At 36.4% G+C, this 13,327-nt stretch overlaps 2 protein-coding genes across 2 annotated transcripts; one reads left to right on the forward strand and one right to left on the reverse strand.

Moving 5' to 3' along the window:
* Nucleotides 5,946-9,025, reverse strand: LOC18785684 (protein DMR6-LIKE OXYGENASE 2). The gene is made up of 4 exons (XM_007218082.2): nucleotides 8,502-9,025; nucleotides 8,047-8,294; nucleotides 7,558-7,903; nucleotides 5,946-6,780 (listed from the first exon to the last, which is right to left on the reverse strand). Exons 1-4 carry the CDS (start codon nucleotides 8,781-8,783, stop codon nucleotides 6,532-6,534), a joined length of 1,125 nt encoding a protein of 374 aa, XP_007218144.1. The 5' UTR covers nucleotides 8,784-9,025; the 3' UTR covers nucleotides 5,946-6,531.
* LOC109947362 lies at nucleotides 11,130-11,941 on the forward strand. The gene is made up of 3 exons (XM_020557307.1): nucleotides 11,130-11,151; nucleotides 11,440-11,493; nucleotides 11,765-11,941. Exons 1-3 carry the CDS (start codon nucleotides 11,130-11,132, stop codon nucleotides 11,869-11,871), a joined length of 183 nt encoding a protein of 60 aa, XP_020412896.1. The 3' UTR covers nucleotides 11,872-11,941.

Consider the following 13,327-nt stretch of genomic DNA (forward strand, 5'->3'; position numbering starts at 1 on the left):
CGAGGAACTGAATCCTTTGAGCCTAGTGGTCTGCCACGTTTTAGGCGTGCAGCAGATGAACCATTTGCTGGCACATTGCTTTGTCCATTATGGACATCAATCCGTGCGGGTGCATTTGCAGCTGGGATATGAGATTTCGTCACCTGTGCTGCATCATTAAATGCATCTGGCATCTGATTTGCAATACTTTGGAGGTGAACGATCCTTCTCACTCCGTTTTCGCATTGAGCAGTATGAGGATCGAGATGAGACAATGTGGATACATTCCAGGATAATTCATATCGTTTTTCAGGAATGAGTTTGCCTTGTTCTTTAGACACAGATTTTTCTCCACCTAAAGGTGGGAAGATTGTCTCATCAAAATCACAATCCGCAAATCGTGCGGTAAAAAATCACCCGTCAGGGGTTCCAAGTATCTGATGATAGATGGTGAATCAACACCAACATAAATTCCCAATCTGCGTTGAGGGCCCATCTTAGTACGTTGCGATGGTGCAATAGGCACATATACCGCACACCCAAAGATTCTTAAATGTGAAATGTTTGGTTGATTTCCCAATACGAGTTGTATTGGAGAACCTTGATTATTGGCGATTGGCCTCAATCGCACAAGCGATGCTGCATGTAAAATGGCATATCCCCAAGCAGAAACTGGCAACTTTGTTTTCATTAGCAAAGTGCGTGCTATCAATTGAAGGCGTTTAATTAAAGCTTCTGCCAAGCCATTTTGAGTATGCACATGGGGAACAGGATGTTCAATATCAATGCCTAATGACATGCAGTAGTCATCAAAAGTCTGAGATGTAAATTCACCAGCATTATCGAGTCTGATTGACTTAATGGGATAATCTGGGAATTGGGCTCGTAATTTAATTATCTGAGCCAAAAGCCTAGCAAATGCCATATTCCGAGTAGATAAAAGACAAACATGTGACTATCGGGTAGATGCGTCCACCAAGACCATAAAGTACCGAAATGGTCCACATGGGGGATGAATGGGTCCACAAATGTCCCCTTGAATTCTCTGCAAAAATGATGGAGACTCAACATCAACCTTTGGTTGTGATGGTCTGATCACCAACTTCCCTTGTGAACAAGCTTGGCAAAAGATGTCGCTTGATAACATAATGTGTTTAGTCAACAAGGGATGTCCTTTAGAGTTGGTGATGATCCTGCGCATCATGGTGGATCCAGGATGACCCAATCTGTCATGCCAAAGCTTAAAAGCATTTGAGTCAGTAGACTCTTGGTCCATGACACTATGTGCCTCAATTGTCCGTATGGTTGTGTAATACAACCCTGATGAGAGCTCACAAAGCTTTTCCAGTATACGCTTTTGGGTATCACTAGAGGTAATACAAAGATATTCCATGTTTTCCTCTTTCTTTGTTTCAACATGGTAGCCATTCAAACGTATATCTTTGAAACTCAACAGATTCCTTCTGGAGTTAGATGAATACAAAGCATCTGGAATGGACAATATTGTTTCATTAGGTAACATAATTTGGGCTATTCCTGAACCTTCGATCAGATATGCAGGACCTGATATGGTTGTTACCTTTGCTTTTGTAAGTATTAATTTTGAGAAATACTTCCGATCTTGAAAGATCGTATGAGTAGTTGCGCTGTCTGCGAGACAAATATCTCTGCCATAGCCTTTGTTTTGAGGGCATCCATAATTTACATCCATGCCACCAAATAAGTAAAATGAGCTGGAATATATAAAGAAGACAACATTACCACTTTTATTTAAACAACACTTCAGCTAATACAAATAGTACATTAAGGAATTTAATCTAATTCGGACTTAATAAAGAAGACAGCATTACCACTTTTATTGGATTGAAATTTAAACAACACTTCAGCTAATACAAATAGTACATTAAGGAATTTAATCTAATTCGGACTCATAACCTTCATTCCCTTTTTCAGTAACAAAATCAGAAACATCTAGATGCGTCTTGTTTAGCTTACGTGATATTTCTGATGAGCCATCTGTGGCTGGCGGAGCATGATCAATGTAATTTATCTCCACTTTCCTGTTCTTAAGTGAAGCTTGATAGAGATCCGCCAAATGCCTGGGTGTACGACATGCGCGCATCCAATGTCCCCTTGCACCACATCTGTGACAAGGGCTTTCAACATTTCTAGGCACATGGCTCATCTGTGCCTTTCCCTTATTACGGGATGCATTTTTGCCATTCATGGATGGACCGCTCCTTGGACCTAAGCCCTCTGAACGAGCACCATGATTTTTTCTACTTCCTTGCCAGTGGCCACGCTTGCCCCCTCGCCCACGTTTGTGGATACTGCCACGAGATGAAGTGGCATTCACTTCCTGAGATGCAGCATTTATTTCAGGATGTGGTGCTGAGCCCGTTGGGCGAGATTGGTGATTCTTTAATAAGAGCTCATTATTCTGCTCAGCTAACAAGAGGCAAGAGACAAGTTCCGAGTACTTCTTGAAACTGCTATGTCTGTATTGCTGTTGAAGGAGGACATTTGAAGCATGAAAAGTGCTCAGAGTTTTTTCGAGCATATCCTCCTCAGATATATTTTCCCCACATAGCCTCATTAATGAGGTAATTCTGTGCATAGCAGAGTTATACTCGGACACTGACTTGAAATCTTGAAATCTCAAGTGGGTCCATTCGTATCTAGCTCTTGGGAGAGTCATCGTCTTCTGGTGATCGTATCTTTCACCTATAGCTTTCCACAGAACCAACGGTTCATCAACCACCACATATTCGCTCTTCAGCGCTTGATGGATGTGGCGGCGAAGAAAAATCATGGCCTTCGCATTCTCTTCAGGCGAAGCATCATTCTCATCTACAATTGTTTGTCCGAGGCCATTGGCTCGTATATGAATTTTGGCATCCAGGACCCATGATAAATAGTTGTCCCCGGAAAGGTCCAAGGCAGCAAACTCTAGTTTTGCCAAATTTGCCATCCAAAACTTTAGGCTCGAGATCTGGAATATTAAGCCACTTATTAATAGGAATTTCAGGTCCTCATTATTCAGGTATATTAATTGAATATTAAGCTACTTATTAATAGGAATTTCAGGTCCTCATTATTCAGGTATATTAATTGAATATTAAGCCACTTATTAATAGGAATTTCAGGTCCTCATTATTCAGGTATATTAATTGATGATAAAAGTAAAGTGTTATGAATTTGCTGGTATGGACGATAAACCCGCACCATACCTTAAATAAAATTAAATGTGGGGTTAAAACCACCACCGAATAAAATAAGAAAAGTTAGTATTAGTAACGGTCTCCCACTAATAATATGTTTAGTATTACCAAGGGTCCATTTTTGTTAATTGTTAGTAAATGTGCGGTAAAGTAAATGTGCTTGTATGGGCACTAATTCTGCTCCATTCATTTAAATAAAAGTAAAGGCGTGGACGATAAACCCACACCACCCTTTAAATAAATATTGCCGTATGGGTAATAAGCTTACACCATACCATAAATAAAATTAAATGTGGGGTTAAAACCACCACCGAATAAAATAAGAAAAAGTTAGTATTAGTAACGGTCTCCCACTGATAATATGTTTAGTATTACCAAGGGTCCATTTTTGTTAATGGTTAGTAATAGAGAAGCAGATAGATATAGTATTGAGTTGAAAAATTTCAGAAATAAAAGGAGAGACTATCGTGCTGATAACGTGTTATAAAATAACCTGGAATATATGCGGATATTGAGCTGCACGAAAAATAGATAAGACACAGCTTTTAACGAGGTTCGGCTATGCCTACGTTCTCGGAGAGCAGCAGCAGTAACCTTTCACTATAAAATAATATGGCTACAACTTTAGTGTTTACAACATATGTGGCTCACTGAATTTTCTCTCTTTTCTTTCTTTCTCTTCCTTTCTCTTCTTTTTTCTCTTCTTCTTCTTTCCGTTTCTCTTCTTATTTATAGGCTGAAATAATCACTATTCATCACTATTCATCACTGTTCACCCGTGACAGACAAACTCTATCAAAGCCGCCAAATGAACAGTAATGAACAGTATCAAAGCCGCCAAATGAACAGTAATGAACAGTAATGTGGGCTCCATATCAAGACTTTTATAACATTATATGTTTTGTGCTGCGCGCAGCAGCCCAGGAACACAGCAAACAAAAAAGAGTTTCGTTGAGGCATTTCCTTGAGTAGTTTGTGCAGGGGCGGTCCTACTCTAAGGCCAAGGTAGACAGCTACCTATTCTATTTTTTGCCAAACTAAAAATACTTAGCACTCAATATAATCAAATTTCTTCTGCCTACTCAAACCCAGTCCACCAGGAGCGGTCCTACCCTAAGAGCAGGGTAGGTAGCTGCCTACTCCATTTTTTGCCAAACCAAAAATTACCCAATACTCAATACAATCAAATTTCTTCTGCCTACTCAAACCCAACTCACTCAAATTTTTCCCTTTAACAAAAACAATAGCCCAGCACACTTAACTTTCTCCTTTAACGAACAATAAAAAGCAATATAAGCATGTGAAAGATGTGAAAGTTGTACGGAGATTTTTTTCAACGTTAACTAACATTGTGAATTTTGTTAGTACTCATGCTAAGCACCATAATGAGTTAAATTTAATTCGAAAAGCTAAACACAAAAAGTTGTTGGATTTTGGGGAACTTGAGACAGATAGAGAACTTAATCAAGGTCGTAGTTTGAAACGAGCTAGAGCCACTCGTTGGGGATCTCACCTTGCCTCTATTACAAGTTTGATGAGTTTATTATTTAAAGAGACTAAAATACTTTTCCAGGAAATCAGTGATATATGGACCTAACCAACAATTTCGTGGCAGTGCACATAGTAACTATATTGCTATGATGTCTTTTGAGTTTGTGTTTTCATTGTTTTTTATGGATAAAATTATGGGATTGACCAACTTTCTTTGTCAAGTGTTTCAGACAAAAACTCAAGATATTGTAAGTGCTTTAAACTTTGTTGAAAACACGAAATCACAATTCCAAGATATGAGGGCACATGACTGGGATGATTTATTCATGAGTGTGGTATCATTTTGTGAACAAAATGGTACTAATGTTCCTGATATGTGTTCTCGTTATATGATGGGCACACGTCTTTTTTGTCAACAAAAATATTTTATTACAGTTGAACATTACAATCGCATTGATGTATTTAATGATGTGATAGATTGCATGTTGATAGAGTTAAATGACAGATTTCCAAAGCAAACAATTGAACTTCTTATGCTTAGCTTAGCATTGGATCCTCGTAATTCCTTCAAATCATTCAATATTAGGCATCTATGTAAACTTGCTGAGAAATTCTATCCTATTGATTTCAGTCCAAGTGACTTGAAAGCTTTAGAAATTGAGTTGAGGTATTTTCAAAATGATATGCATCGCCTTCCCTGTTTTAAGGACCTCACCACTCTTCCTCAGTTATGTTAACAATTGATGGAAACAACTGTGGCAGAAAACTACCATTTGCTTTACAAGTTGATTTAGTTGGTGTTAACTCTTCTTGTTTCTACAGCAACAACAAAACGAGCTTTTTCATGTATGAGAATTATTAAGAATTGACTTCGGAGCGCCATAGTTGATGAAATCCTTGCTGATTGCATGATTCTCCACATTGAAAGAGAGTTTGCTAATAATATCGATAATAAAAAGATAATTGAGGAATTTAAGTTCTAAGCCTCTTAGGGTAAAGTTTTAGATTTAAATAGTTTAGTTTTGTGTTGCATTGCATTTACTTTTTTTTTTTTTTTTTGGGTTAAACTTTTATTTATATATAGATATGCATATTTGAAGGTAAGGCTCATTATGTCCCCCCGACTAGGTGTATTTTTTTTTTTTTTTTATGAATAAAATTCACTCATACCGTCGAGTTTTTAAGGTAAGTTTTGCCTACTTGACTTTTGAATCCTGAATCCTCCACCGAGTTTGTGGGCACTTTCATAGCAGAGCAGGGGTGCATATTCTGCCACCTCTAAAGCGTTTTCCTATGAGGGGAGGTGTAGGGTTGGAAAAAAAATATTATTTTAATAAAGGTGTTAACCCTTAAACTGCAGGTCATTTAGCATGGTGACACACATGGTTGTCGGCGACGGGCAGTGGTAGATCTGGCATATCCTAATTACTTAAGATTTTCTTGAGTTAAACTTAAATTTTTCTTAAATTAAAGTAAGACATGTGTCATTCGAATAAATAGGGGACGTGGAGGGTATAGGCAAATTGGGTAATACAAGTATTTAATAAGATTGTAAAGTATTCATTATTTATTGACTTAGAGGACTGCCTGCCGTATGAAATACAGCAATATATATTTCACCAAATTAATGTTGCATGCAAATCACAAACGTTCTCCCTGTCTTATTTTCCTCGATGAAAAGTTCCCCCCTTGATTATTTCTACCAAAGATGGTTCTACCTAATAAAAGTCAAAGATTGCCACACAAAAGAAAATTCAATTTCTAGAGATCTTTCTCTCATTTGCAGTCTAGGCACGTGCAAGTGCAACGCCCTTGTGGAAATCTACTTTTCTTTTTTGGGTCATGAAGTCAATTTCCTGGATTCTAAGAATGTCTTGGCGTTCATGTCATGAGAAGAAACAAAGCGAAGGAAAGTGGCAAAGTCTGTGTCCTTGTAACGTAGAGGGTTAGCTTGGTCAATGAGTTTTGGCGATGGTCGAACCATGCTGTTGAATGGCAGGCTGTGCAATGAGGCCACAGAGATGCGAGACTTGCAGGAGTTGACAAGAACCCTGTGGAGCACGCTCTTGTATCTCCCATTGCTGAATATCTGTCCAATAGTTTTACCACACGTAAAAGTCAAAATTTCATATTCTATATATGATTAATGTTGTTTGTAAACCGTTGAATCTAAAAAGTTTGGTCTTTTTTCTCATCCATTTCTTGGAGACATTGTAACTTGCAAATTAACCGGATTCGAAATTTCAATATAGGATGGGCTAAATTTACCTAGCATACAAACCTACTGAAAAAAATAGAAAACTCAACGGTATAAATGAATCATTTATAACAAAAAAGTATACCTAGCTATGAGTGAAACATTCACTTCAACTGAACAAAAAACTTTATTACCTACGAGTTTTAAGGACATGATTTCGTTATTAAAAATTATATTTTGGTTGAAAATATAATACAATATCAGCACAAGATCACGTCTTCATGTTATTCTTGTTTATTCCTTTTAAAGTAACACATTATTGTAAAATGAGAAAAGTTGCACGTTCAACATTTTATTGGTTAAATGTTTGAGATAACTATGTCACTATCATATGACTCATTGTTCACATAAGTGGATCTCATCACCTTTCTGAGAGATGTGGTTGAGTGTGTGGATACCAGCTTTGTAAATGAGATCTATATGAATTAGAATGTTATCATTCTATGTGTGGAATAAAATAAATTAAAAATAATAATTCTTTACTCTTCCAAAAATATCAGTGTCTCGCTAGCTTCTAAGTTTTATATAATGATTTGATGATGATTAGTATGACTTAATCTTATTGGGATCTATGCAAGGATATGATGGTTAATTTGGTAATTTACCAACCTCAAGATGATCACCAACATTGACAACGAATGAATTTGGAAGTGGTTCCACAGTTACCCATCTGCCCTCATGTTGTATTTGAAGGCCCTCGACTTCATCTTGAAGGAGAAGAGTGAGGAGGCCATAATCGGAATGGGGTGGCATGCCTAGTGTTAAATCTGGCTCAGGGCATGCAGGGTAGCAATTTGCCACAATGAGTTGGCTTCCATCTTCAAATTCCTCTATGCTTCTGCTTTTTCTTTCAGCACTTTCTGTTGTTTCCTCCAATCCTAGGCTTTCCAAGATGGCCTCCATTAGCATTAGATACAAAAAATTAGTGCTCTTCGAGTAGCTCACGACTGCCTCCCTATATATATGCATGGTGGCACAATACATAAATTGTGAATTAGAAGTGGATTAATATATTAATGTGATCGCATTCAAATATTAAGCACTGCAGAGAGAGAGAGAGAGAGAGAGAGAGAGAGAGAGAGAGAGAGAGTGAGTCACCTTAAGTCCTCAGGAGAGGAAGGCCAACAAGGCACAGTGTCTTCTAAAGGTTGGCAGCTGAGTTTCAGAAAGTCTCTCCAGCAGAACACTTTGTCATTGCTCTGGTTATAGCTTGTTCCATACCTAGCCGGGGAAGCCATGTCCTTTGACATGTACTTTGCTCTCTCGTCGAAAGGGAGCTCGAAAAATCTTCTACTTACATTCACCATTCGAAGAATAACGTCATCTTTGATACCATGGTTTACCAACTGCACACCAATCAAAACTTAACTGATCAGGATTTTATTTTCGATCTCCTTACTTTTGTTATAACTAATTATGCATGGATCCATATAGAGTTTAGGGCTTGTTTTAACAAAATTCAATGTCATGAACAAATACACACAACAACATGAAATAGATGATGTATAACAAGAACAAGGAGAATGCATGTATGAAGTTAAATGAAGATCAACCTGAAAAAATCCGAATTCTCGGCAAGCTTTTTCGAGGGAATGTATTGCTTGGCATCTATCTGAGCCTTGAAACTGAGTGAAATCAATAACTGGCAGCTTGAGGTTAAGGTTGCCAGCATTAACCCTTGTGTCTCCCAAGTTGGGTCGTTCGTTGATGGGCAATATGTACTTGCTTGGAACTCTGGTCAACCCTCTTTCACACAAGTGTCTCACTCCTTTCTGAAGGTATTGGGTTTCTATTGCTTCATTTTCTATGGTGGAGCTTTCAAGGATTGAACCCATTTCAAGTTACATATATTATAGTACTGACTAAGATCAAAGAGAGAGTTTGTTTATATATAAATACAAAGCATAGAAAACTAAATGGCAAGAACCCCAAGGAAATTATTGGGTGGCTTTGGACCGTCTAGTTTGGGAGAGAGAGAGAGAAGAAAAGGGGTGGGTGGGGAGCAAAGGGAGGGCTGGAAGGCAATGATTTGAAGAATAATTTCAGAGTTGGAGTTCTACTTATAGAGAGAGGAAGAATTGGACTAAATAAAAGTAGTAAATTGGTGAAAAAAATAGAGGTCCCCCATATAGTATAAATTCCATTTCCTTAGTGCAAAGCGACCTTTGACCAAGTTTGGTCTGACCTTATACTGGAGCAAAAAGAAGCCGAGTCTAATCTTGAGGCGGTGGTGCATGACTGGTGGTGGGTGGTGAGGTGCTTCTACAATCTGCATGGCCCGCAGAGAAGGAAAAGTCAAGATTTCATTTTCTAAGTTTTTCTGGCTGGGTCTAGCCTCTAGAAATAAATCGTTTTATCGACTTTGTCTTCCCATTATTCATTTCCCAACACTTGAAGTAAATCTTTACGGTAGAAAAGTATGAGTCTAGATATATGATGATCAAAAGTAATGTTAGGGTTCGGTAAGAAGGTGACGACTTACCTGAAATTGATGATATCAACCGATGTCACCTCCATGTAAAAGATGTATAAATTATTTGTTTATTCTTATGCTATATGGATACTACTGTTAACATAATTAATCTCATCGATAACTTGACACTAATGGAGTTTTAGTTGGATTAGTTCAGGTTTTTAGTGTGCTTCCAAGTGCTCTGGGTTCAAGCTCTCATGGTAATTGTGTGTGTAAATTTTCCTCTTCACTATTCCTAAATTTCGAAAGAAACAAAAAAAATCCAACTCATTTATTAACCGTGACATCTTACTTAGCATGAGCAACATACATTTTGAACTAGAAAGTAGACTAATTGAGTAAGAAACCAAATTAAGTCATCCCTCATACACTCTCCTTAAATAAAATAAAAATTCACTTAATCTTGATGTTCTTGGAAATATTGGCTAGAAGGAAAACAAAATCCTTTAACTTTGAAAAAGAAAAAAAAAACTAGACTTATTCATTATTCGTGTTAGAAAATTATGTAAATCATTTATCTATTTTTTATATACTGTCTCATCTTTATGAGTTATTCTTGCATGTCACACGCCTTTATCAGCAATGCAATTAATAAATATGATAGCAGTTTTTCTACTTTCAGGAAAGATATTTCATACTCTGTGTCAATTATAAGCAGTTGATCATTTGTCGCCTGTTGCTGTTGCTGGTCATTTCTCATGCCATTTTTAGGTAACAACATATGTTTGTCCAGGGCCTCCCAATAATATAAACCATTTCCATTATTGCATGCATGTGTCCATGCTTCAGTCTTCATGTGTTAGTCTTCCTCCATTATGTTGTTGACTTCAACTCTAATTGCATATAGCCATCATCAGTACTTTTGGATTTTGAAGACCGACACATTTTCTTCAGTTTTTTTTCTTTACGTGGCCGTTTCTCTTTGAAAACAACTAGAAGTAAAGTCATTCAAACCTTCTACTAAAGTTCTTTCAAATCAAACTGCTACTACTGCAGCTTGTCCTCTATATGGTATAGTTATTCTAATTACCAGTAGTAATAATTTTATTACCTTAAAGCCTTGTAGTCGATGTGAGAGAATAGAGTATTTTACCAATGACATATCTTTAATAATTTAATATATTGCCATGGAGTACGTATTAGGGTCTGTTTGGATGGAAGGATTTCAAATTTAAGGATTTAAAGGTCATTGTAAGATTATATTAGTGTAATTTATGTAAGTCAAGATTTGAATATGAATCAAAAAAGAAAAAAAAAATGGATTTCAAATGATTCCTTTCAGCCATTTCAAACATGCCAAATATATTACATCCAGTTATTTTAAATACATTGAATATCATGTTTTCTATTTTCTTTTTAGTAAATTTAGCTTTGTTATCAAATTCAAATCCTTTCTTTCAAACCTCCATCCAATGGAACCTCCTACTTTTTAGTAAATTTAGCTTTGTTATCAAATTCAAATCCTTTTTTCTACGGGAACGTTATATATTTTCTATTACCTCTTCCTATTTTTCTTCATATTTACAATAGCGTTCGCACAATAATAAATTCCGAACATGCATATATATAGTCCGAACCAGGGGCGGCCCTGGGGTGGTGCAAGTGGCGCCACCGCACAGGGCCCTCGATTCTTAAGGGCCCCCGAAAAAAAAATTCTTTGTATTATATATATATTAATATTATATGAATCGTATATATAGTATAGCGTATGGATATTTGCACAACAGCATGTTTAGAGGAGTTGGATGGAGCGCATCTCTCTTTGGCAAAAGGGCCCGAGTTCGATGCTCCTTGAGGTCGTTCTAGCCTTTTACAAACAGGCAACGTGAAGCTTAACTTAACCACACCAAAGGAGGAATATATATTATATATCTCCCAAACATTCTTAAAAATAAAATAAAAAGGTTTTCTCCTTCAAGAAAAGTACTTTCTTCATTCAAAACACCATGAAAAAAGCTTCATGACTTCTTCTTTCTCTTAAACTCTGATTTTCTGGTAAGTAATCATCTTGTATTTAGTGGATCAAGCTATTGGTTCTTTACGAAGAAGGTTTCAACAATATCAAGAGTATGAGAATATTTTTGGTTGTTTACTTCAGAGAAGTTAAATTCATTGGATGATTGCAATTTGAAGAATAGTTGCAGTCATCTGGAAAGCATTTTGAAAAATGACAAGTTTTCTGACGTCGATGGGGAGGATTTATTTGTTGAGTTAAAAGTTTTACGGGAGCTTTTACCAAAAGAAAATACCACAGCTATTGCAATATTAAATTTCTTGAAAAGATTAAATTGTTTTCCAAATGCATTCATTGCATATAGAATCCTATTGACTATTCCTGTTACTGTTGCATCTGCGGAAAGAAGTTTTTCAAAATTAAAATTGTTAAAATCATACTTGCGATCAACTATGTCGCAAGAAAGATTAAATGGACTAGCTTTGATTTCAATTGAAAGTGAACTTCTTGAAAAACTTGATTATGAACATTTGATTGATGATTTCTCTTCTAAAAATTCAAGAAGATCAATTTTCAAACATTAGTATTGTACTAGCTGTGCTTTTTCTTCTTCTGGGGTAAAAGCTCTCGTAATAATATGTTTTTGTTGTTACTTTTGTGTTTAATGCAATATAATCTAATTTGTTAATGACATTTGTGTGCAACTACTCTTTAATTTGTGATTGCCAATTTTTTTTTTTTTCTATTAAACACAGATTGCTTATTGGAGGCAGCAAGAGACTTTATAGGGGCACAAGGAGCTTATTTTTGTACAAAACATTTAACTTTATCAAATGGAAACATTGAAATTTTTATGAATTTGATTTCTGATTGTCATTACATATTTATTGATGGTGAATTTTAGTTATTTATTTATGACATTAAGTTATGGCAAATTTTTATAGTATTTTCGTATTAGATTATGCGAGACCCCAATTTAAGTTTCGCACAGGGCCCTCAAAATCTCAGAAACGGCCCTGATCCGAACGTCATACATCTTTTAATATGCAGATGTGATGCTTTAACCAGTTTTCTTGCATCCAACTACTTGTTTACATAACTCACAACTTACATTAAGCTGAAACAACACAGTGGAACACCAATTACAAAGGCAGCTGCCATTGAACGCCCACAACAAAGACAGGTGTTTTATTTTTACGAAAAAAAAAAGACAGGTGTTTAATGGAAGACCAAAACAAGGCAGCTGCCAATGAATTGGTTGGAGAAAGTAATATAAGTGGTGGGAAAGTGGTGCAACATGTGTTTATACTTCCTACGCACTGACATACAATGATATCAAAGTTCTTGAGTTCATTTAGTAGGACAACAAATGGAAAAAAACCACGTATCCGGATATTAAAAAAACTATGCACGTCCCATATATATATATATATATATATATACAGTTCTGATCTCTTGAACTACAGGGGTCCAAGAAATTTGTGGTCACTCATCGTTGGATGTAAATTCAACGGTTCACTCACTCTTGCACTCCTTTTAAAAAACTTTTTTGAACCATTGGATTAATATCCAACGGTGGGTGACCACAATCTCTTGGACTCCTGTGGTCCAAAAGACTTTATATATATATATATATATATATATATATAAAGTTTCAGTTAAGGACAGACTCTTAAATACCGATATTTTTTTGAATGGGCGATATTTTAGCCCATATCCACTTAATTATCGTCAATATATCGATATTTTCGTCGATATTATCGCGATAATTTCGGAGGCGATAATTTCCTACTCATTCGTGCTTTATTTGGGCAATATATCGCGATATTATCGATAATATCGCGATTGAAACTGAAAAATACATTAAATGTGTTGAGAAATGGTGCTTTTGCCAACAATGGGATTCGAACCTCTCTCAATTGCATCCATCTACTGGGCCTTATCCACCAAGC

This window comes from Prunus persica, chromosome G2, assembly GCF_000346465.2.
Source record: "Prunus persica cultivar Lovell chromosome G2, Prunus_persica_NCBIv2, whole genome shotgun sequence".
NCBI lineage: Eukaryota > Viridiplantae > Streptophyta > Magnoliopsida > Rosales > Rosaceae > Prunus > Prunus persica.

Bases quoted from the DNA above. Each gene is read 5' to 3' on its own strand.
- LOC18785684 (XM_007218082.2), bottom strand. From the start codon at position 8,783: ATGGGTTCAATCCTTGAAAGCTCCACCATAGAAAATGAAGCAATAGAA. The intron at 8,295-8,501 runs GTTGATCTTCAT...ATTGGTGTGCAG, and splicing joins GAGAATTCGGATTTTTTCAG to TTGGTAAACCATGGTATCAA. The intron at 7,904-8,046 runs GTGACTCACTCT...GCATATATATAG, and splicing joins TCCTCTCCTGAGGACTTAAG to GGAGGCAGTCGTGAGCTACT.
- LOC109947362 (XM_020557307.1), top strand. From the start codon at position 11,130: ATGGATATTTGCACAACAGCAT. The intron at 11,152-11,439 runs GTTTAGAGGAGT...TCTTGTATTTAG, and splicing joins GGATATTTGCACAACAGCAT to TGGATCAAGCTATTGGTTCT. The intron at 11,494-11,764 runs AGAATATTTTTG...ATTCCTGTTACT, and splicing joins TCAACAATATCAAGAGTATG to GTTGCATCTGCGGAAAGAAG.